This window comes from Suncus etruscus, chromosome 2 (assembly GCF_024139225.1).
Source record: "Suncus etruscus isolate mSunEtr1 chromosome 2, mSunEtr1.pri.cur, whole genome shotgun sequence".
In the NCBI taxonomy this organism is placed as follows: domain Eukaryota; kingdom Metazoa; phylum Chordata; class Mammalia; order Eulipotyphla; family Soricidae; genus Suncus; species Suncus etruscus.
The window spans coordinates 88,674,499-88,699,998 of NC_064849.1; the positions used below are offsets into that span (position 1 = coordinate 88,674,499).

General features: G+C 41.8%; 1 protein-coding gene across 4 annotated transcripts in view; it reads left to right on the plus strand.

Moving 5' to 3' along the window:
• Positions 1-25,500, plus strand: part of CTNND2 (catenin delta 2) — a 974,640-nt gene that overhangs the window by 529,855 nt on the left and 419,285 nt on the right. For all 4 annotated transcript variants that reach the window (XM_049767900.1, XM_049767903.1, XM_049767899.1 and 1 more), the window contains exons 6-7: positions 8,760-8,932; positions 24,077-24,659. In XM_049767900.1, the coding sequence (XP_049623857.1) occupies positions 8,760-8,932; positions 24,077-24,659 (756 nt within the window). The remainder of the gene's footprint in view (positions 1-8,759; positions 8,933-24,076; positions 24,660-25,500) is intronic.

Here is a 25,500-nt window from a genome sequence, read left to right on the forward strand (position 1 = left end):
TAGACATACAAGCTTCAGCACCAATCCCACCAGCAGTATCAACCTTTCTCTCACTTTAACTACTTACTTTTATCCATTTTTCTTTTGCCATACAGAAACGTTTTAGCTAGTTTGAAAGTCCTATTTGTTCAGTCTTGATGTAGTAGTCCTTGGTGTTGGTATAGACCTCCTTTGAGGTCCAGGTCTCGGAGTGTTCTGCCTATATTTTCATCCATGCATTTTGTAGATTTGGGACTGATTCAAGGTCTGGGCCACTTTGAGTTGGCTTTTGTGTGAGGTGTGAGATAAGAATCCAGCTTTAGTGTCTAACACATAGTTTTATTTTACTCATTTTTGTTTTTGTTTTGTTTTTTTGTTTTTGTTTTGCTACCCGGTGACGCCCAGGGGTTACTCCTGGCTATGCACTCAGAAATTGCTCCTAGCTTGGGGGATTATATAGGACGCTGGGGTATCCAACCACGGTCCATCCTAGGCTAGTGCAGACAAGGCAGACGCCTTACTGCTTGCACCACCAATCCTGCCCTAATACATAGTTATTCAATTGTCCAGACACCATCTGTTGAGGAGACTGTCTTTATTCCATTTCACATTCTTAGCTGTCTCTTTCTCTCTCTCTCTTCCTCTCTCTCCCTCTCTCCCATTTATTTCTTTTAGACACTGTGGTTTGCAAAACTGTTACTGAATGGGTATCATGCATATCATGTTATCTCCTTTCAGACCCAGTTCTTGTCCACAGTGTCCACAGTGATCATTTCCAACTCTCACTCTCATAGTGATATCTTCTTTGCCCTCACAGCACTTCCCCACTCTCTGTTACAAGCTTCCTACCATGGACCAGTCCTCCTGGCCCTCTGCTTCAGGCATCTTGCGTCTCAGCAATCCTAATGGGACGGAGTCCTTTCAGGAGAGGAAAATGGGTAACACAAGTGGTTGAATATGAAATATGAAATAATGAAACCACACAGAGTATGTGGGGTCAACACATCTTCTGGCAGAGTGCGACAAGTTTAATTTTTTTGAGCAGGGGAATTTATAGGGGTAAAATTAGCCAGAGGTAAAGAATAATTATAATTACAAAGCATAGTACAACAGTATGGGTGTGACTGTAAAAATTCTAGGTTACAGACGAGAAGGCCACAACTCAAGGTAACTCTTTGCAAGCTTATTATAAATGCAAAATTAGGATTAGGAGGGAGTAGAAAATATCTAGGAACTTGATCTTTATTAGACTGGACTTTATTGTTTTAGAGGTTAAGTGAAGGGAGGAGCCAAATCCCCAAAAATTAGTTTTCCTTTTTCTAAAGGAGGGCAATAGTCAATAGCCAGGATCTGCATTCTGGTTACGCCCTTGATTACCAGAAAAAGCAGCTGCAGGGACATATTTGAAAAAGAGAGAAAAAGCATTTTCTTTGCTTTTAGGGCTGGCTATTATCCAGAAAAGGGGTTCTCAAATAAACTTGGTGCTGGAATTTCTGAGCCAAATTATTTGATAGAGGCCATTATTTTGCCTGATATATACAAAGGAGAGATAATCAAATATTGGCTGAAAATGTAATGCCAGCCATCTCTTTGGAAATTTCTCAACCATCCATGCAAGGGAAAAAGGCATCCACAGCAGGCCTTTTGAGGAACTCCATGGGGGTTAAATTAGTTCTACCCACAAGGAAAATCTGAGGATACATCTGGTGGGCTGAGCACCCCTAAAAGATTAGGTATGCCCTGGCAGCCCTCGTCTGTACTGTCTTTGGATATTAATACTGTACTCTCTCTCTCTCTTTTTTTTTTTTTTGCAGGGGGTAACTTTCTTATACCTAATTGAATCTAGAAAGTATTATGCTGAGTGAAATGAGTCAGAGGGAGAGGGATAGACACAGAATAATCACACTCATTTGTGATATATATAAAATGTCTCTTACACAAACACTTTCTCTTGTTTTTTAATGTGACCAATAGTCAGGGTAAGATCTTAAATACCTGCAAGTTTCTGGAAAAGTCTTCTTCTGGAAAAGTCTTCTGGAAAAGTTCTGGTCTGAGTATCTTTAGCATCTCAGCACAGCTTCCTGTTCAGGACCCCTCATGGCCTCTTGTCCTTCTCCCAGAAAACTATACTATAGAGCTTTGTACACATTCCTTAAGCGTTAAACTTTCTCATAGTCTACTCTCTGCACATTATAGACAGGATCAATGTTCCCAGTGTAGTTGGGCATCAGAAAATGCTAAAGGAGAAGACATTTACAGAGCACTTTAGGTTTAAGAATGCATTTTTTGTTTTTGTTTTATTTTTGTTTATTTTAATTTATTTTTAATAATATCTTTAGTTAGGCACCATGATTATAAACATGTTTGTAGTTGGGTTTCAGTTATAAAAAGAACAGCTTCCTTCACCAGTGAAACCTTCCCACCACCATTTTTTGAGACTGACAAAGAAGGTAACTTTAGGCTGAAAAAATAAAAGAACTTTATCACCTCGCTTTTTTGTTTGCTTTTATTATTGTTCTTGTTTTGTTGTTGGTTTTTTCTTTTTATTTCCGGCAGGCTCTTGTAAATCAGCTATGCCTTGAATGTCTCCTCTGTGAAATGAGAGTTCCAGAGTGTGGAAAGGAAGTAATAAATGATATATGGGACAGTTCGGTAATAAGGTTTTCAGGACAAACAAATCCCAATCAAGGTTTATTATCAAATCATGTGGCTAGATAATTAGATAATTGGGGAAGAATAATAACTGACATTTGTGAAGCAATTTCTATTTTTCCCAAGTACTTCCACATCCATTATCTCATTAGATGCTCAGATTTTTAAAGATGAAAATGTGAAGGGACTGAATAAAATAGTGGAGTCCAGAACATCCACTCTGAAGCCACACTGAGACCCCAGCTTTATGCATAGGCATAGATGAATGTCTCTTTCCTCCTGGGGCCTAGTTAGGATTCAGGAACTCAATTTTCAAGACACAGACATGACAGTAAGCACATTCTCATTCCTGCCCCCTGTATGATGCTTTCATGAACATGAGGCTCAAATCAGCCCAAACTGGCCAGGTTCTGGGTGTGGCAGAAACAGGCTTCCTTTGGGGGAGCTGGTCTGCAGAGTCACTGCATCAGCTTCTGGTCTTTTCCACATCATTTCATGAAGGTGATGTGTGCTAGGACTTGTGTCCCACACCATAAAGTCTCCGTGAAGTCTCTTTGGTAAAGAGAATCAATGCTGGTGATCATAAAACTTCTAGGACATCTTATGTATTTAAGAAAATGGGGACTGAGATGTCGGGACTGTGTAATGCACTTGCATTGACAATTCAGGTTTGATCCTCAGCACTATTTATGCTCCCCCAGTATGGCAAGGAGTGATTCCTGAGCTCAGAGACAGGATGGTGATTAAGGCACTGGCCTTGTATGCAGCAAATACAGCATTGCTCCCAGCACTAAAGGAGTGATCACTGGCAGGAGTGATCATTTAGCTCACAAATAGGAGAAATTCCTGAGTATTACTGGTTGTGGCCAGAAACAAATAAAAAAAGCAGTAGGAGAAATTTTACTGTCTTGTATCTGTGTATGTGAATTATAATTGAGTGTTAGTTTTTATACAGCCAGTTTATTTACAGACTTCTATAACAGAGGTTGGTCTCTGCCCCATCCCTTACATCAGAAAGTTTACCTGGCCAAAAGCCAGATTATCTCAGGATAGGTCCAGTGGAATCAATCAGAGGCAGTGAGATTTTTCCTGCCAGTGACTAGATTTCTATTTTTTTAATTTTCCTGACATGGCTGTACTTTGGTATTACACATCCATCCTACACCCTCAGGGGAATAGTGGAAGGTATGAGTCTTGTCTCTTTCACTGTGTGGACATAGTCTAAGCCTGTCATCTCTCTGTACTCCATGTCCATAACTACACTCAGGACAGGACAGTTTTTGTCCTTAAGATGCTACTGAATCTCAAGTTACTCTGTGTTTTTGACAACACAGTGAGATCTTGGTGTAGACTTAAGACCTTTCCCAGGTATCTTCTTCAGCATTTATGGCAGAGACCACATTCTTCAAAAGCCTTCAGGATTTAACCCTTGGTCTAGTTGGGACCGCTGAGGTCTTGAACAAGATCAAAATACTGTCTCAAGTTTTATTTACAAATAAGAAAAATGGTTTCACCTTTGCTTCCAGAAACAGAACCTGGACTCTGACTTGAAGACAGTCCCAGGGTGCACAGACCTAGATAGTGAAAAAAAAATCAGTAACCCCTGGTCATGTCAGGAAGCAGAGATCTCAGATGGTCTCTGTGCTTTCTGTAGACCTAAGGACAACAAAGGCCCTTACTTGCTCCTAGCTCCCATGTCTCCTGGAGCAATGAATTACACTCATTGGCATCATGTTATTTTATTGGGCAAAGTGTCCAGATCTGATCTCTTGCTCTTTCCTCCTGCCCAAGTTGCACACCAAAACCATGTCCCATTCTCTTCTCCTAGCAGATAGTTTTGGTGCTGCAATCAAATTTGACCTGGAGCCCAAGTGGATGTGAGGGAAAGTCCAAAATTTTGGAGGAAAAATATAAGTTGTTTATTTAAAGGGGAAAGGTAGAAATACATTTGCATTGTGTGGAAAATATCATACACAAGCATGTCCATGAAGGAACCAAGGAGAGTTAGTCATATAGAGAGAATTTTTCTTTAGAAAGGTATGAATAATCCTGGAAGTTTAACTAGTTTTGTATTCTCATGTATTTCTGTTGACTTAAGACCTAGTTTTGTAGAAATTTGCTGAAGTTACTACGTTAGTTGCAAGGTTGTCAGGCTTTTGCAGGTTACCTCAATAAACTACAAGTTTGCTCAACTGCAATAAGACTACCAGGGATGCATGCTACAGAGGTCCATGGGGCCTGGCTGCCAGATTCGGCCTCAGGTTTACCTTGGGATGCCAACATATAGTAACCACCTGCCCAGAACTGAGAGAGAAGAGAGAAGTAAAAACCAAGTAAACTTTTTATTGTTCCTGAAGACTGAGGCCTGCCACAGATGCCCCAGGGTTTCTGAGAGAGAAGAATAGATGTAAAAGCACCATCCAAACTGGGGGATGCCCAGATTCAAGAAAGAAAAAGGGATAGATACAAAGCAGGCAGCATCTCGCTGATGCTTTATCATCTTTACCACCTCTACCACCCCATGAGCTGGCAGGAGCTGCTCTGGCCACTATCCTGAGCACCCCTTCAAAGTTCCTATTTTTCCTTTTATACCTGTCATGACAAGGGCCATGCCAAACAGGTGTGTCTAAAGGGCATGTCTAAGGGGTGATATTTAAGGAACATGTCCAGGTTCAACTGTCATTACAGTAGGGTTATCCAAGGGACATGTCCAAGTCTAATGGTCATACATCAACACCTAATAAGCAATGGGAACAACTTTGAAATAGCTTGTCATGTTGGGGCTGTTGTCCTCTCTTATTCTAGAAGGCAAGCTGTCGTGTGTGGTATTATGATCTGTTGCTCATTGGAGCAATTCCCTTTGGCAGAGCACATCTGGTTTTCACGCTTGAGATGTGTGAACAAAGTAATGAGGTAGATCGTCTTGGTTTGTTTTCATTGCAACTTGATCAATTACATAAATGAATTTAGAAAACATAGGGCAACTGGATTGTTTCATGATGTCTATTTCTGAAGCACCTAAATCATATTTTTATTGAAATCTCTTGGCCAGGGGACTTCTGAATTTTCACCTGGAGATCCTGCTTCAGAATATGTATGGTGTAGATTTAGGGAGACTTGATACATCCATTAGTGAACTTTATTCTTTGGTGAACCTGATGAATTCAGAAGGAGTTGACATTTACAAAATTCAGTATGTACAGAGATCTAGCCATCTTCTGCATGACCTAAAGATCTTCTAGTGAAGTGACATTGTCTATTTGAAACATTAAAAACTTGTATGTGCAGCTCTTTTGCTTTATAGCTGCTGTTAGACATATTAATTACATAAGCTCAAGATTGTATCTTAATGTATTGCCTTTTCAGGGGCCCTTAATTCTGGAGTGTCCTTTTCACTACCTGTGACCTTGGATGTGCTTTTGCAAAAGGGTGAGGGTGTGGCCCATTAGTCTGGGAGACTCTCTAGAAGAAAATACTCAAAAACCAACCCAGTGTGGAGTCATTATTCCAACGGGGATGTGTTCACTCACTGGATGAATCTGTGCTCCTCATCTTTCTCTCCCCTGCCACAGGCTGTGTGAGTCTCAGTGGATGTGGATCATGAACCAGGCCCTTGGTTTATGTAGACTCACCCCCCAGTACCTCCTGCTGCTAATCTGGAAGCTTCCATCTTGCCAAAATGTTATTCTTCCCCTTTCCCTCCTGTCCATTCCCCCTCTACTTCTCCCTGCTTTCACATACTCTTCTCCTTCTCATTTCTTCCTCTTCTTCTCTCCACCCCTTACTCCCAACACCATATCCCCATTTTCTTTCTTTTACTCCCTGTTTTCCACCTTTTTCTGTCTCCCTCATCCCCATATTCTCTTATAGCCATCCTTCCTTCTATCTCATCCTCATATTTTTTCCTTTATCCAATCCTTCTTTCTCTCCCTCATTTTCTTATTCTCATCATCTCTCATCCTCTTCCTTCTCCCTCATTCCCTTGTCATCCCCTCCTCCTATCTTTTCTCCTTCATCCTCATCCCCAAATGCTCTTCCTCACCCATCTTTCCTTCTATCTCATGCCATTATTCTCCCCTTTCTCCAATCCTTTGTCTTCTCCCTCATTCCCTTATTCTTCTCTTGTCTCCCATCTCTGTCATCTTATTCTCCCCTCCTCCCTTCATTCTCTCACCTCTCCTCATTCTCTTATTTTTCCACCCCTTACCATCACTCCTTTCTTCATTCTGCCTTCCTTCTCCTCCTTCAGTCTCTTCCATTCTTCTCCTCATCTTTTCCTTCACTTACTCTGCAGCTTTCTCCTCCTTCCATCTTTTTCATTTCCCTGCCATCCTCCTCTCTTTCTCCTACCCATCCTCCTCTCCTCCTTCCTTCATTTATTTTCCATCTGCACCCAGCATGGCCCTTCATCGTGGCCCTTGCCTACACAGAGACTCCCCTCAGCCTCAGCCTCTTCCCAGCGGGCCTCAGACCCTAATCCTGCCCTCTCTGTTGCTGGCAGTTTTCTCTGCACGGTGGGGCAGAGTGTTCCTGGCATCCAGAATGGAGCTTTGAGTGCACTCCCCACAGAGATATTGTATGTCTGGTGATTAGGCCATAATGCCACCAGTGAGGAGTAAGTGATTCATTTGCAGGCTATTGCAAACTTCACCATCTGGTGTATACTATGTTCTCGAGACTGTATTTCCTGGATTAAATGCAAAAGGATTACAATTATACTTTTGTTGTGCCCTTCCTGGTGAAGTTTCTGGGAGCTGAAGAGGAACATAATGATTTCCTTACTTGGCAATTTTTTATTCCAGATAGTGCATATACAAAATGCCAAATTCCATCTGTACTATGTAGTTGTCTTGTTTCATATCTAAAGATGAAAAAATGTTTCTGCATTGCTTAGAGAGTCCATTGGTCATGAGAAAAAAAGAAGGGCTCAAATGGCAGAGGGTATGTGAATGCATGGAGACAGGTTATTTTTGTGTAAAAAAAAAATAATAAAGCCCAGGTCCTATAAACCCTGGAATGCCCCTGGCCATATAAATCCCTGAACTATGTCCTTGTCTTAAGAAAGAAAACCACTGTAAATCATGGTGCTTTCATAAAATTAAACATTTTTTAAAAAGAAAGAAACCAAGTAGGAATCAGAAACACTACATGAATTGACATGCACATTAAAAATATGACTGATTAGCAATGATGTGTCTGTCTAAAACCAAAGAGGCACATTAAGGGTGAAACCGTGGTTAACTTGAGTGCATGTGAGTAAAATTACCCACCATCAAAAGGGACATGACCATCCGTGGTGAAAAAAACATGCCAATATTTGTGTGACCAAGTAAGGAAATTTGCTTGAAGAGAAAATAGATAGATTGACTCTCTCAAGAAAGCCATCTAAATACAATGTTCAAAAACAGGAAACAATTCAATCTCCCAACAATCATTAACTAATAAGACCAGGAGCAATTCTCACTTCTCTATCTCTTCATATGAGCCACACAAATGTTACCTGTCTTACCCGTATTCTCTCTCTGTTCTTGGTCTATGCATGGCTTTGATGGTAAAAATAACCAGCTGCAGGAGATCCTGTGAGGGGGCAGTGAATTCTACATTGTAGGAGGAGCTATTAATATTTTAAACACTGTCTACCCTTCAGGCATTGAAATATGACATCACTCTTCCTACAATAGCATTGTCACTGATGAGAATGTTTTCAGGATTTTCTCATTCTGGTTGTTCAGTGGAGATAGAATTAAATGAACAAAGTGAAACATGTACCAAAAGGTAGACGTTTATGTTGTTTCGAGTATTTTTTTCGATCTGTCTCGTATGAAAATAACTCTTGATTAACTCATTTGTCTCCAAAAAAATACATCTATGTAGGTCACCATGAGATCATGTGAAAAAGAAATCGACTGTTTGGAGAAATTGTCAACCATCCCCACCCCACCCCCCAAAAAAAATCTCATTTAAGAGCTGGAGTGGAATTAGCTGGTCATTTTCATTCTCAGGATTCCAAGCATAAATGGCTGGAACCATGTGCGTGTGATCATTCCGGGCCACTTTCAATAAATAATACATGTCATTTCTGCTCCACTGAGGCTGTCACTTACTGCTCTAAATGACTTTCAATGCAGGGCCCAGCCTGCTCTCCCAGAGTGCACTTCAGCTCAATTCCAAACCTGAAGGGTCCTTCCAGTATCCGGCCAGCTACCATAGCAACCAGACCCTGGCCCTGGGGGAGACGGCCCCTTCGCAGCTGCCCGCCCGTGCCACGCAAGCCCGAGGTGCGGGCCAGAGCTTCAACCAGGTATGTACAGCCATGGGCTCTCTGCTTGGGGTGGGCTGAGCTGGGCTCGCCTGGGGGGTTCTCTGGGAGCTCAGGAGACAGCAGGTGACCATGGTGGGGAAGTAGCTGATTGGATGCTCTGACTTTCTTGGGCAGCCCCAGAACTTCCCAGAGATGCATTTCTCTGCTGGAAGGGAGAAAGGCAGGACAGTAAGAGATAAACCTGGATTCTCAGCTTCATTTCTCTGGGATTATCAGAATCGTTTCTGATCTGTCTCTATTAGCGCTCCTTACCTGCATGATTACACACGTGTCTAGTCATTCTTTTATTGTCTGTTATGATACACACAGCATGTGTCCTGAGTTCGTGCATGCAGCTGAAGAACATTTTTCCCGAAAATAATTAACTTTATCAGTGCCTAGTCCATGATCCAGAATTCTTTCTGTAGGCAGTTGTGATTCATTGAGTATGAGCAGCCCTTGGTCAAGTGGGGTTTTTGCAAGAAAACTCTCTGTGTTCTGGAAGAACTGGCTGCTTTTTAGAGCTTTGCTGGCCAAATTCATTAGCTGTAGTGAAAGCAGGAGAAGAAAGACATGAATTTGAAATTTATTTTTTGTGGTTTTTCGGGCCACACCCGTTTGATGCTCAGGGGTTACTCCTGGCTAAGCGCTCAGAAATTGCCCCTGGCTTGGGGGGACCATATGGGACGCCGGGGGATCAAATCACAGTCGCGATCTTTCCTTGGCTAGCACTTGCAAGGCAAACACCTTACCTCTAGCGCCACCTCGCCGGCCCCGAATTTGAATTTTTAAAAGGATTTAAATGCTTTAAATATGGATACAGATGGATACCAAGAAACAGCCAATAATCTTGGCTGAAATAATTTGAGACAACTTAGACTAGTGACCTTAGCAGATGTATATTAGACAACAGTCTTCTCTAGCTGTTTTAGACTTACTTGCACCAGCTTATTTATGACTTTTGACTTCTGAAAGGGAGAACCCAAGACTCTCAAAGTTTCAAATCTAGGCCGATCTGCAGCTTCTCCTTTCTTCATTGATTGAGTTTAGCTCTGCCTAGAACAATGACCTACTGCAGCCTCCGTAAGGGCCAATGGGAGAGATTGGGGTATGGGTTTCTCTGTGCTCTGCCAGCCAAACTGGGCATGACTTGAAGACAGGCACCTGCTATTTGATCAGTGGCCTTCCCCTTCCATATGGTTGCCAAGACTAGTCTGTGGGAAGATGACAGGCCAGGAAAACGGACTGGTAGAATCCAGCACCCTACGAGGCTGAATTGAGTTAAATAGTGGCATAAATGCAGCAGAAGCTGAAACATTTCTGCATATCTGTGATTCAGATTAAAGTGATGACCCAGCAATGCTTTTAGAATGAACACAAGAAGCATGAAATCCTGATCATGGTGCCTCCCCTTGAATTCTTTGAAAGTAAACAGGTGGATAACAGCCTGATTCTGCCCATCCTTATAATCTGGCTCAACTTCAAAGCTCAAGAGCCCACCTTTCTAAATAAGAAATATTGTACTCTATACTCAGATTCACCCCCTCAATAGAATTTTGTTCTTACCAGTTTTCTAGTATGTCCAAAACATATAGCTTTTAAAACAATGTAAAAAATCTAAAACAATTTCTACTTTCTTTTATTTTGAATTGTTTATGTGTCCTTTCCCATCAATAAATAGACTTATAAATTGAGTTGAGGACCTTGAATCAACTGATTAAAACATCAGTAAAAATATACTGTATTGTCATAGTTGGGCATTGTGGAAAATGGAAATATATTTTGAAATTAAATATATATGTTAGCTCCTCAGTGAAGTTCACCACCTTTTTCTATGTCCAGTTCAGACAAACTTAGACTTACATACTTAGTGATTTACTCCATGATGACAAACTCTTCCATCCAGGATTTCATGCTTATAAAACTACTCACATCTGTTGATGTTTCAGTCCTAAAGTTTTTTGGTCTTTTTGTTTGTTTGTTTTTCGGCCACACCAGGTGGTGTTCAAAAGATATTCCTGGTTCTGCACTCAGAAAGCACTCCTAGCAGGCTCAGGGAACCATATGGGATGCTAGGTATCAAACCTGGGTCAGTCCTCGGGGTCAACTGTATGCAAGGCAAATGCCCTACCTCTGTGCTATTGCTCCAGCCTCTCAGTTCTATTTTCTGATTGAATCCCCTCACAGAGGCTGTATTGCCATCTTCATTTCACAGCATTTCCAACCCAAGTTGATCCCATTTAGAGGAATTGCCACACATGATTGTAGAGAAGCAGCCATCTCAGTAGGAAGGGAATCTGGACCGAAGTGAAATATGATCCTTTCCAGAGATCATTTTAATTAACAACATCCTTAGCTTGAACTTATTAAAGGGTCTATAGAGGTGGGCAAGCATCATAGTACTTTAACTACTTCCCCATTAAGTATTCTGCTTGTGGGAGTTAATTCAATCATTTGGGAATTAGCAGGAGAGTCAAAGACAGAAGCTTAAAAAGAGAGGCTGTGCCTCCCATTAAAAGTCTGCTTTAAAGTTTAATCAGAAAGTGTTTCTGAGTGGCCCTGATATCAAAGCTGTGAGTTTGAAGTCAATGGAGTTACAGTGTGAAGACATCTAGAAATGTTCGTGTTCAAGGTAATAGCTTACATCGGAGGCAGGGGTTACTGATAGACACATTGTCCTGGAGTGTCCTTACAATGTAATCTGAATGTTCCAACCAGGGAGGCTGTTCTGATCTGCTCTGTCAACAGAACTGAGGGTGCAGTGGTGGGGATAGGTTTAGGGTTTTCTGGAGCTGCGGTGTTCTATAGTATGAAGGACATGTTTTATTGAACACTTTCGAATACCAATGACTTCAAAATAATGTCAGATAAATGCTGAACAAGTACAACAGTAGTAGTACTCAGCATTGAGCACTGAGCACAGCACTTTGGGAGGAGGGAGTACAACCTCTCTTTCTAATGGTACCTTTGTTCAGAAGAACTTGGAAATCTTCCTTTTGCAGTTCTTTGATATATATATATATGTAATATATATTATATATTTTAAAATATATATATTTTAAACAGGTCATATATATATATATTACCTGCTTAAAATTGAAGCCTTAAAATTTAAGGCTGTTTATGGGGCCGGAGCAGAGGCAAAAGTGGTAAGGCATCTTCTTTGTCCACGCTAGCTTAGGATGGACCACAGTTTGATCATAGGCGTCCCATACGGTCCTCCAAACCAGGAGCAATTTCTGAGTGCATACCCTAGAGTAACCTCTGAGTGTCACCAGGTGTGGGCCCCCCCAAAAAAAAAATTTAGGCTGTTTAAATTTAGAAAAGTATTCAACTCCATTTCACAGGAATAAGTAAAGTTTGAGAATATCTTGTAATTCTCAGAAGTCATGAAAAAAAAAAAAAAACAACCAGTGAATTTCAAATTCTGACAAACAGGGGACAGATTTAATTTACAAAATCAGTAACACATATATTCATTCTTTTTCTAAAGAAAAATATGTAATTTTCAAGTAAAATAAATCTTTTTTCTATTTTTATAAATAAATTTTGAATTGAATCATCATGAGATACAGTTTTACCAAGTTGCCCATGATTGAATTTCAGTCTTTCAATGTCCAGCACCCATTCCTTCACCAAGTGCACATTTCCTGCCACTAATGTCCCCAGTTTCCCTCCAGCACCCCCCATCTTGAAAGATCCTCCCTCACATCCTTCCTATAAGGACCATAAATGCCTGCAGAGTTAGCTACTTCCATCCCCATTCAAGCCCTTTATTGCACTATTGCTCCTTCCTATGGCCTCCAAGCAAGCTGTTTTGGACTTTCTTTCCTTTCTCCAATTCAGATTTATTTTTCTGTGGTATTTATTTTGAGGGGCCTCAGTGAACACAGAGTCACTCTTCAAGCTCAGGGCTACATTGTTGGATGTTTCCTGAAAGAAGTCAGAATGTTCCATGCATATCAGGAACTTTATGTCTTCCTAGGCTGGAGAAGTCAACAAAGTTGACCCATCTCTGTTCCCAGGGAATGGTCATAGAGATTTGATGCTCTCAGGGACCACACTTGCTCAGGACTCAGAAGAGCAGGACAGTGAATTTGAGAATTGCTTCATTTGTTAGAAGAGGATGTTTTCCAGGAAGAGAAAATGAAGGTAGGCAAAGAAGGACAAGTGGGTCAAAACTGACCTGCAAAGTTGGTCACGTGTTTGGGCAGAAAATTACAAAAGAGGGAGGAATGGTGAAGAAAGAGCAGTCATGTTGGCTCCTGGATACATATCTGTAATATTAATGGAGCTACAAGAAGATGAGGCTACTAGATGTGGCAAGTGTTTGAGAGGCTTGGGCATTCAAGCCAGTCTTTGGAAGAATCTTGTCTTCTAAGTAGACAGAAAGGATCCAGGAGAGAATGTGGGAACAGAGGAACAGTTTGACCTGTGAGACCTATTGATGTTTTATTCCCCCATGTTACCTGCAAGAACCTCTGCTTTTGAGATTCCCTCACTATCAGAAAGTGTAATATTTCTCCTTCAGAGAATTTGGTAGTTTATTTGGGGGATTTGAGAATACTCCAAATGTTTCCCATGGAGCCAGAGTGCTGGTACAGTAGAGTGTTTACTTTGCACAGATCCAAACTGGGTTTGATCCCCAGTATTCCAGATGGTTTTCTGAGCCCCCTAAGAGTGACTCCTGAGTATAGGGCCAGAATGGCATCCTGAGAATCAAAAAATGTCCCCATATATAAATTATTGATAGAATGATTCCTAGACTGAGGAAATAATCTACCACAATTAGTCTTCAATTCAGTTCCTCCTCAGTTGAGTATGTTTTTTTTCTTCTACTTTGCAATAAGTTTTTCTATTTTAATAATAATAATAATAATGTAACCTATCAAATATTTAGTCATTGGAGCATTACTCCCAGATACAGAGAAATTATTATACCTCCATATTGCCATGTTACAAGGATATAAATCATGCAGAATTAATCTCTATGTCCCACATTAGCCTAGGGTTTGCCAAGTGTTCATCATGTTCCTTCAACTCCAGCTTCATTTTTTATTTTCCTATTACAAAGATGTAGTTGGCAAAAGGGTAAAGAAATGGGCATTTCTCCAGGCTTTATTTTGCTTTTGCTCACATCAAATCCCTTCGGACCTTATGAAATGCTGGATCGACCACAGCTAGCCCATAGGGGAATCACTCTAAAAGATGCTGTTTTCTCCCCATGCCCAAATCTAAAGAAAACTTAGCAAGAATTTCTCAAAGAAACAAAAGAGGCAAGAAATATAAAAGTATACCTCTCTAAAGAGGGGTTCTGAGCCTCACAGATGGTCAATCCACTTTCAAGCCTCCCAACACTACTGAGCAGTGGGTCCATATCCATATCCCAAGGAGATATTTTTTTTTTTTTTTTTTGCTGGCAGAAGTTAACAATCATGACTAGTTCTGTGAATCTTAGATGTGAGTAGATACTCCAATAAGAACTTTTTCAAGTAGTAAAATGGCCCTTTCTGTTTGACTGGCCTATTTTACATCACCCTAACTTTTACATCTTGAAAGTCCTAATTTAGTTGGGATAGAGATCGCCTGAAAATAAACACAACTTTGGGACTAGAGAGATAGCGCAGAACATAAGGAGCCTACCTTGCACATGGTTGATGCCACCAATGACATCACATATTGTCTCCCAAGCACCTCCAGGAATGATTCCTGAACACAGGTCAGAAGTAAGCCCTGAGCAATACCCAGTGTAGTCTCAAAACCCCAAAATAATTAAAGTGATAAGAACAGCTTTTTGTTTGTTTGTTTGTTTTCGGGCCACACCCATTTGATGCTCAGGGGTTACTCCTGGCTAAGCACTCAGAAATTGCCCCTGGCTTGGGGGGACCATATGGGATGTGGGGTGATCGAATTGGGGTCTCGATCTTTCCTTGGCTAGCGCTTGCAAAGCAGGCACCTTACCTCTAGCGCCACCTTGCCAGCCCCATACAGCTTTTCTTATTTGAGCCCTAGGGAAGGACCTTAGTTTGTAACATTGGCTTTTGGGCATTGTTAGATGGATGCTCAGGATCGCAGAGAGTCCTAGGGGTGGTGAAAGTGGACACAGGCCCACATGGTACACAGGAGAACCTACTAATATCCCACTGGGTGCTAATAACTGGATTGTGTAGACAACTGAGTGTGTAATCACTTTAGTGAATGACTTGAAAGAAGCTTGTCCGTAGGGAATGCCTCTAAAAAGAAATGTGCAGATCTTTCTGGAAAACACTAGTTCTAGAGAAGTGTTTAATGCAGAATGTAAAAATGAGACCATGTGTATAGTAGAAGCCAGGTCATTCTGTGTATTTTTCTTGACATATTTAGAGGAAACATTCAAAGTATCTTATTTCTAAGACAGTGTACAGATGACTTATCTGTGAGAAAGCCCTGCCTGTTGCTAGACTTTAAACTCTTCTTCCATTTTATTCTTGCCAGTAGAAATATATTTTATCTGTCTTCAATAATTGAACTATTTGTCATGGCAGGGAGGAACTTTTATTTATTCTAGTGTTTCCACCTCTGAGCAAATATTTGCATTAGGAAAGTCATACTAAATGAGCTTTTTACTGAAATATTGGTTTTATGGAGAGTATCTTGGCTTGACCAATGCTCATTTTTTTAAAGAAAAAAATCAAATATATTTCTTCTGGTATATCTTTAAAATTACACAATGTAGACATTTTATCTCTCTCCTTTGGTTTCTGTCCATTAGAAGATCAGCTTAATGGTCATTGAAATACTTTTCAAAATGGTCATTGATTAGGAGCTAATCAGTAGGGGTGAGAAAAGCAAAATCCAGAGCCCAGAATGCCAGAATCCAGGCCATTCTCTTCTCAGAAAACGGATTACTTCCTCCTAACTGCATGACAGAAACAAAATAATTCTCCAGATCTCTCTGTGTCTGATTCTTTCCTCTCTTCCCTCTTCTCCTCCATAACCAAGATGTTTCACTAGGTCTTTCTGTCCTTCAGTCTCTCTCTCTCTCTCTCTCTCTCTCTCTCTCTCTCTCTCTCTCTCTCTCTCTCTCTCTCTCTTTCCTTCCATAATTTTGGGATCCTCCTCCAGAGAGAAAACCCTAAGGTGGCCTCTATTTCTTTCCATCACCAGATGATAAAGCACTTTGGCTCCTTGTCACTAAGATATGCTCTTCTGAGGAAGGAGTTTTCCCCAAGTGACTTAGTCTTTCCATCACTCCAGTTCAATTTGCTCAGGGAACAAATCTTCAAATGAACACTTGAACACAACTTGAACACAACTCTCCTTTCCAGAACCAGGGCAATGGGTTGTGTGGTGTGTGAATTGTGATCAGATGTTTTTTCATGTCTCATAGTAGCTAATGCCATGCCAGTCTCCTCAAGGGCATTGCTGAACAAGAGATCTGATTGTTTTCTTTGACTCTTTTCAAAATCAGCCTTTCTCACAGTACCAGGGTTTCCTACCTTGGAAATTATTTTAAAAATTGGCACTCTTACAGTAAATGATTTTCAAAGAGTAACTGTTGAAATTTGATGAGTCATGGCACTGATGTTCAGGAGAATTCATGTTATCTTAGGTAGGGAGTAAATTCCAGGGGAATCTTTGTGGAAATTGGCCTCTTGAAATACAGTATAGGAGCATTTGGTAAAGTAATGGGAGAGAGTCAGTGATTTCTTTTTGTTGACAAGTCAGAGAGAGGACTAAATTAATAGAACAAGGGTTAAGACACTTGCCTTACATATGGATGACTCAAGTTCAATTCCTGGCACTGAATACAGTCTCATCATTGCCAGGACTTACTCCTGAGCACAGAACCAAGAGCACTGCCAGGTAGAAACTAAAAAACTAAAGCCACACTCAATTCCAAACATATCCCTCACCTATTCTCAAATATCTTCATCAATAACACAACCCTAATATCACAAAATCATGTTAATAGATTGTTCTGGATTAGAAATGAATTTCTTCAAAGATCTGATCTTAAAGCCAGGCCCAGGTTTTGGTATTTGCAAGTGCTTCAGGCATTTTTACTCATGGATAGAATATTATTCAGTCATTGCATTGAATTTCTCATGGCCACTGTGGACTTTGCTCCACATCCTTTCCTGACACCCCAGACCAAACCCCATGACCCCACCTAAGGACACTTTCCAGTACTTCCTCTCTCCCATGACTGGCCCCTAATCTGCTCCTGTGTGTGACATGTGCTTTCTGGATAGACCACAGACATGACTCTTTGCTCTGGCTTGGCCACACCAGGGTTTTATATGTAGAGGAAGAGATCCTGAATAATCAAGTTGGCCAACTTATTGGGTCACCCCAGAGAGATGAAAAGTAACAATGGGCTGAAAAGTAACGATGGGAAAGTTGACTGCTTGGTCCCTTCTGTGATACCATCAAAGAAAGAACATGGTACCTTCTTCCATTTTGGGCACTGTAAGACTGGCAGCCCAGCTTCCTGGGAAATCAAGTCTTTTGGTGCAAAATTGGGTCCTGGTTGACAAGTCTAAGATTTCTGGCAACTCTTGATGTGTCTTTGCTTGACTGTTCATAAATTATGAATCTCTTTTTTTTTTTTTTTGCTGTTGTTTTAGTTTTGGGCCATACCTGGCAGTGCTCCTGACTTACTCCTGGCTTTGCACTCAGGGGTCCTGGTGGTACACAGGGGACCATTGGGATGCTGGGGATCAAACCCAGATTGGCCACATGAAAGCCAATGCCCTCCTTGCTGTACTATTGCTCTGACCCTGGACCTCTTTTTTAAATGTGTTTCTTTCTCAGTGAAGTTGATGCTTCATCACTTGATGTCAAAAGTTTCCTTAAAATCCAGGCAGTTCCTGATCTTATTAAGTAGTTTAAACATTGCAGACTTTAGTTTTGATACTTCTGTATTGCCAAATCAGGAAGATTTAGTAAGTTGCCGCATTTGGGGAATTTTTCCCTTAATCATTCCTAGTCCATTCCTGACCTCTACAGAGGCTAAGACACAAGGAAGCAGCCAACACTCAGATGCGTGACAGTGTCAACAACAGATTGTTATCCAGGAGTACCATATATTGCAGGGTTCAAATTTATTTTCCTGTGCACTTTCACTCTGAGAACCCTGGGCCAGAGAATGGTATAGAGAATGCAGCAATAGTGAGAAGGATACAAAATGAGTATGGCCCAAGTAAGTTCTCCACGTAGTTTGGACACAGAAAAATTTCCAAAAGGAAATATAGTAGTCATTGATGTATTGAATTGACTGCTAGATTCATGTGTTGAAGCTGAATACTGTCGGTGACTCCTGGGAATAATGTATACAGAACCCAAATTCCTGCTTTAATGTTCTTCTTTTCACATTTTGAAAAAATATCCGCTTTTTAAGCACATCTGTAACAGATTTAAAAAAAAAAAAACAGCACAATTACACAGCATTCTCTCTAAGACTACAAATAAAAACACTCAAGACTATGCAGTATGCAAATTATAAGTGTATTATACCCTAAATCTTGAGTCTTAGATGAAAGCTATAATGCAGATGAAATATCTCATTTACCTGAGCTTTGATGAGTTAGGTTTATTGTTCATATCTTATTCTTTTAAAATCCTACTCTGGGATGTAATTTACATATTAAAACATCCATAGTAATTACAAATAATGTTTCTATTTTTTTTATTCTTCATAAATTTCTTGTGATGGGAAGAGAGAAAGGGATAACTTTTCATTACACCAAAATCTGTCTCTAGTAACTGAGATGCTATTTCATTCATCTTACATAGATGGGTTTCCCATTTTAGGGAAAGACAAATAAAGTACCCTTTTGGGTTGAATTTGACTCAAAGAGCTAAAAATAAAGAGATGGGGCCAGAACTATTGTACAGAGGATCAGACACCTTCCTTGCATATGTCAAACTAGATTAGATCCCCAGTACCACATATGGTTTCCTCAGCCCTGCCGGGAGTGATCTAACCCAGGAGGAAAGAAATTCTAAGCATCACTGAGTGTAGTCCCCAAAGTCAAACAAACCAAAAGAATATACACATGGTGCTGGAGTAATAATATCGGGATTAAGACATTTCCCTTGCAAACTGCCAGTCCCTGTTTGATCCCATTACTGCTTATAGACTCCACAGCACCCTAAGCACAGAGCCAGGAGTAAACCCTAAGTACAGTTGGGTTTGACTCACACAAAAAAAGCAAATACAGAAAAGTAACTGAGAATTATTCCATCCCCAAATAGCTACTCTAATGGCATCTACACAGCCTCAAATCATTCTAAAATGTCTTCTATCATTTTTAAGCCTATGATCCTGAGTCAACAAATTATTTTGATTCCCATTGCATGTGTATACGTCTTTGCAAATATTCATAGGGAACATACAAAGTATAATAGTTATTAGTGTGGCAAAGAAGCTGAAGTTTTGGGACTCTAGCTTGAAAATTAAATCAAATAATTTTCAACCCTTCACATTCTTTTGTGGTACCACTGGGCATCCATGAATGTAATGTAGATGAAATTCTATGAGTTTTGAAATGCATGTATATATTACTTGGGTAGTAATAACCCAACCTATGAATTATTTAGTGGATTTCCCATACAATGTTATCCTAAACTGGTTAGAGTTGTTACAGGAAATTACATAATAGAGCAAAACATGAATTCAGGAGTGGAAACAGAATTCCAAAAGATTGCTAGTTTCATGCAATTGAGGCTAAACATCAGATGTCTTTTTCTGGCAAAAGGACCGTTCACAGGCACTTAATACTCCACAGGCCATCGGCATGGAAACTAACACCCTCTGCATTATTTATTGGAAACTGCTGAAGGGCCTAGACAACTGTGCTTCCAACAGGAAAGTAGCCACAAAGCTCCATTTGTCTATTTAAATTCAAATTAAGTCAAATTTAATGTCTGTAAAATCTAATAGGTCTATGGTGTCATGTGTGACTCTCATTGTAGATAGTAAACACTTCCAACAGGGAAAATACCATCCCAGAAGATGATAGAAGAATAGAAGATGATATGGCTTATGTCTGTATAAATTTATTATGGGAATAATGCCATCAAGATTCTAAAATACTAAAAAAATTTCTAATTAGCTTCTACATGAAGTCTGTCAAAATATCTGGATCAAATGTGACAGTTCTGAAAACTTATACAGAAATCGAGGCCACATTTATGGGGTGCTTGGAGACAATGATATTTAGTAATTAGCAAGTATGAATTTAGATGTTTCCATAGATGAAACGGGGAAAAAAAGGAGCTAACCGGCATTCAAGGTTTTCCTTATATCAACATTATTCTAATATTTAATTACTAGAAAAATAATTTTATTGTTGAGATTTTTTGGTGTTTATTTCATTAAGTGCATACAACTTAATATATAGTAGGGTGATTGATATTATATAAGATTATTATCAAAGAGTCACATCAAAGGCTTAAACAAAAATGAAGCAAGATGATCTTTTTAGACCCTGTCAGATTCTTTCTTCAGAGATTTATAGAAATTCTGCTGCGTGACTTTTTTTTTTCCTCTCCTTTTCTTATTTGTTTGTTTTTTTCCACATCCAGTAGTATTCAGAGGTTACTCCTTTCTCTGTGCTCAGGTAGTTCAGGGGCCATGTGGGATGGCTTGCATGCGACCAACTTAGGTTTGATCCCCAGCCATCCCACATGGTCCCTGAACTACCACTCTGGCCCTTAAGACTTTTCTTCAATTCCTAACTCCTCTTGTACAGCTGAGTATATTGTGAACACCAGCATTGCTTCAGATCAAAAATTGGAAGGGAAGAAAAAGGGCTATTTCTCTACACTTGTCAGAAAGGACAAATCAAAAGGAGAAGTTCACATTGAATTCTGAAAGGGACCCAGAGACCTGAGATTCAAGAATAACTTGAACAACTGAGGCAGGTATCATCTTGCCCAAAGGCTGGGAAGAGTGGTTGAGACTTCTAAGAGGCAATTCAGAGGATGCTGAGAAGAGCTGGGAGTGACCCTGCCATGAGAATTGGTCATTCCACTAAATCAGTGTGTCCCTCTTTCTGGTTCAGCCCCTTGCAGTGGCTCAGGAAGAAATATAAGTGTTTTCTTCAGGTACTGTTTGAGTGAAGCTTGCTCTGAATCTCATCAAAGGGAAGGAAAATGTGTTTCTAATTGATCAAGGGACTCAGTAAGAATTGCAAAGTCGCAGGACCCCTGAATTTAATCAGGACTCTAAACCCTGTGGATTGTAAATTCCAGGAAGTCTATGTCACATTAGAATCTTTCCCTGCCTCTCCTAACACAGTCAGTTCAACCAATGATGATGTTGATTTTATACCACACTTGGAAAAGCCCAGCTCAGAGGAGCAGGAGCCATATCATAGCAGAGGGCATTTGACTTGCATACAGTCAACCCTGGTTTGATCCCCAGCATCCCATGTGGTCCCCCAACCCTGGAAAGAGTGATTGAGACAGAGCACCTCTGGGGTAACAAATAAACAAAACAAGCCTTTCTTAGGGTTAACTTGTTCTCTGGTATTCAGTTGCACATTGAATCTCTTGGGAAGTTTCCAGAAAGTCCCTGGGGAACCTTAATGCAACAGCATGAGATCCTTTCAGAGCTTTTCTGGTGACCATAATGTGCAGCCTCATTTGAAAAGTTTAGTCTATACTTTTTATTTATAGAGGAAAGAAACACGTTATTGAAGCAACACCGTCCTAGGAGTTCTAAGTACTGCTAGAACTTATTGCTAGGGTTCAGGGTGAACAAATATGTTCCTTCAGAAATTCTCCATTACCTTAACCCCAAAATACACTCCCCCACACACATACACATATACACTGTTCTTCATGGTGTTTATACATGGCTAAGATACCACTGGGTACCACTTCCTTATTTATTCAACAAATGTTTGTGGCATCTCTGTTGTTGGGAGTCTGACTTTGTTGGGGGCACATCACTGAGTCAAGTCCTCCAGCTTTCATTTTACTTTTGCTCCTCTTATGAAACTCAAGATATTTCTCTTCACTGCTAGAGAAAAATCAGAGCTGGGTGGTTTTAAAGGCTAAATAACAGATTTTTTTCCATAAAAATTATTGCAATTGGGAAATAAGATTTTAGTAAAGATGGTAGTTCAATTCCAAATATAATCAGAAAAAAAAGCAAAAGGCGGTGGTGAACTCAGAGCAGAGGAGCATGAAAAGGACTGGGAAGAAGGTTCAGAATTCAGGGGTTCCTGGTTCTGCTCACTTTGTTGGGTGGGCTAATACCTCTATTGGGGACCCAAGTTAGAGTTGGAGAGTGATTAGATGCAGAAACAGGGGAGGATTGCAGTATTTTTTGTTTTGTTTTTTGGGGGGCTACATCCAGTGGGGTTCAGGGGTTACTCCTGGCTATGCGCTAGGACATCATTCCTAGCTTTGGGGACCATATGGGACATTTAGGGATGAACCGAGGTTCATCCCAGATCAGCGGCCTGAAAGGCAAGCACCCTACCATAGCACTATTGCTCTGGTCCTGGGTTGCAAGATTTTTTGCTCAAGTTGGGTCATTTTCAAGGAGTTGACTTTTGAGTGAGGTTTGGTGAAAAAAAAAAAAAAAACTTGGTCAGTGGATTGATTATACAAAGGTGTATATATGCAATGTTCATAGGGAAACCAAAGCATATTCACACCATATAAACAAACATACACTACGCACACCACACTCTCACTATTATAAGAACACCACATGCACTCATACCATATACTCACACACATCCAAACAAATAAACACGAACCACAAAACACACCACACACTTAACACATTACACGGACATCACAGAAACTCACATATATGGACACATACCATACATACACACAAATGTCACACTCACACAACACACACAGGGAATGACCCTCCAGTCCGAGGTAAACTGTGTAATACTGTGTATGGGAGGGTGGCAGTGGCCAGCCCAGGCCCTTGTCAGTCAGTTGCCTGCCCAAGGGGTTGAGGAGAGCAGAGCTAAAACTTTGTGAGGTCCAGGCACCCCCTATCTCCACCTCAGCCTTGTCCTCTTCCACCCAAGTCGACCCCGTTCTTTATTTTCTATCTTTTATTTAGTTAAAAAACTGTGTTTTTATAAAGTTACTGTATTCTGCCCCATTCTTTTTATTATTTAACATTTTTATTTAAGCACCATGATTACAAATACGTTTGTAGTTGGATTTAAGTTATAAAAAAATCACACCCCCTTCACCAGTGCAACTTTCCCACCACCAATGCCCCCATCTCCCTCAACCTCCTTCTCTCTGTCTCTATTTCTGACTCTACCTCCCTCTCTCTTCCCCTCGCCCTCCCTCTCTTCTGAACTCCATTTCTCCACCTTTCACTCTCTCCCTCTGTATCCAACAAGCCCCTTTTCACCCCAGCCTGTGCTCCAAAACCTCTCTACCCCTTTTTGGATGACCTGGAAGATTCCCCCTAAGCTGCCTACAACACCGTGTTTCCATTCACATGCAAATGTTTCTCGGGAACAATTCTGGGCTTTGCTGTCTGCTCTGACCTCTCCACCCGCCTCCGCTGGTCTTTGTGCTCCGGTAAATAAAAGGGTGTGTGTGTGTGAGGCTGTGGTTTCAAGTTCAAGAAGAGACACCGCCGCAGGGGCTCATAAAGGATCACGCAAAAGACGCTTTTCTTCCGTCTCTCCTTTCTTCTTCCCTCTCTTCCTCCTTGCCTCTTCTCTTCTACATATTTGAATCTCTCATTCACCAGCACCCCCCCTCCCAAAGAAAAATCAAGTCTCCATTACCCATGAAATAAAGTCTAGGCAGAACGTTAACTCTGGACTCTCCAGCTAAGTGGGCGCAATTTTGCAGACTCCACCCTCGGGTGCCGGGATGGCGCCCTACACTTGGGGGGGAAACTATCTTTGCAATTCTCGAGGTGGCCTGGGCGATTCGTTTCCTCTTCCAGAAGCGTTTTTGGAGACGGAAACCTAAAGCAGGACAGGATTCCCCCTCCCCAGCCCCAAGCCCCAAGAGTGCAGGGAGGGGAAGGGTGCATGCCTTTGGCTGGTGGGGTTCGGGGAATCATTTTGTGGGGAGTTACAGCTGGGTGCGCGGCGTTGACGCCCGGTCCTGCTTGCTAAGGCGCGTGTTCTCTTGCCTCCCTCCCGCGCACAGGCCAGCACGAGCCGCGCGGGGCACCTGGGGGGTCCCGAACCTGCCCCTCCGCCGCCGCCGCCACCGCGGGAGCCCTTTGCGCCCAGCCTGGGCAGCGCCTTCCACCTGCCCGACGCGCCGCCCGCCGCCGCCGCCGCCGCCGCCCTCTACTACTCCAGCTCCACGCTGCCCGCCCCTCCGCGCGGGGGTTCCCCGCTCAGCGCCCCACCCGGAGGCTCGCCCACCAAACTGCAGCGAGGAGGCTCGGCTCCCGAGGGTGCCGCCTACACCGCCGCCGCCGCCGCCACCGGCCCCCGCGGCTCGTCGCCCAAGCAGTCACCCAGCCGCCTGGCCAAGTCCTACAGCACCAGCTCGCCCATCAACATCGTGGTGTCCTCGGCCGGCCTGTCCCCGATCCGCGTGACCTCGCCCCCCACCGTGCAGTCCACCATCTCGTCGTCGCCCATCCACCAGCTGAGCTCCACCCTTGGCACCTACGCCACCCTGTCGCCCACCAAGCGCCTGGTGCACGCGTCCGAGCAGTACAAGCACTCGCAGGAGCTGTATGCCACCGCCACCCTGCAGAGGCCCGGCAGCCTGGCAGGTAAAAAAAAAAAAAAAAAAAAAAAAAAGACACCCCATCCCATTGCTAGGGTGAGCCCCTGACCCTCACCTTCTTCCTAGGGTGGGTACCTGAGCGCACAGCACCGCGCTAGGGCGTACTGTGTCCTTGGCTATTTGCAGCACCCTCAGACTCTACTTGCTTGCCTGTTTCCCTCCATGATAATAGTGAATAGTGTCTAATTTAACAAGGCCAAAGGCTACCACCCCCATTTCACTTTAACCCCTTTTTTTCTCCCCAAGCTCAATCTGAGAACTGATGCCCACCAAATTCGGATGGAATCATAGATGTCTTAAAATCAGACATTGTGCCCAAGATCCAAGCAGAGTTTTAAAATTGAAATATTTTTTTTAATTCTTTTATTAAGTTCCTGGGATTTATGAAGTTACTCGTAGTTGAGTTTCAAGCATAATTTTCTAGTGCCAATCTTACCTCCTGTGCCAATTTCCCTCCTTTGGAATGGTCTCTATTGAACTGTGCGTAAGAGAACAGCGTTTTCCCAAACCACACAGCGACTCACTCCGATTTCAATAGTAGTGATATAGTACATTGCTTTGCTTTTGCACCGCCTACTATGGCTCGAGTTCTTGTGTTTTTATGCATTTTGTCATTTTGTCCCTGAGCAAAACTTTGAGTCCCTGCAATCTTCTCAAGGAAACTCCATAGACTGGGAGCATGGGGCGTTGCCCAAGATTGAACCCACTGGTGCCTGTGCCCTGCACAGGGCTGAAGGTGGGCAGCTGTTTTCTCTGCCCTGTGTCAGGAAGTGAATTTCCTGATTCTCATACCTGTCACAGCAGAGGCTTAGGTGGCCCACTCTGCA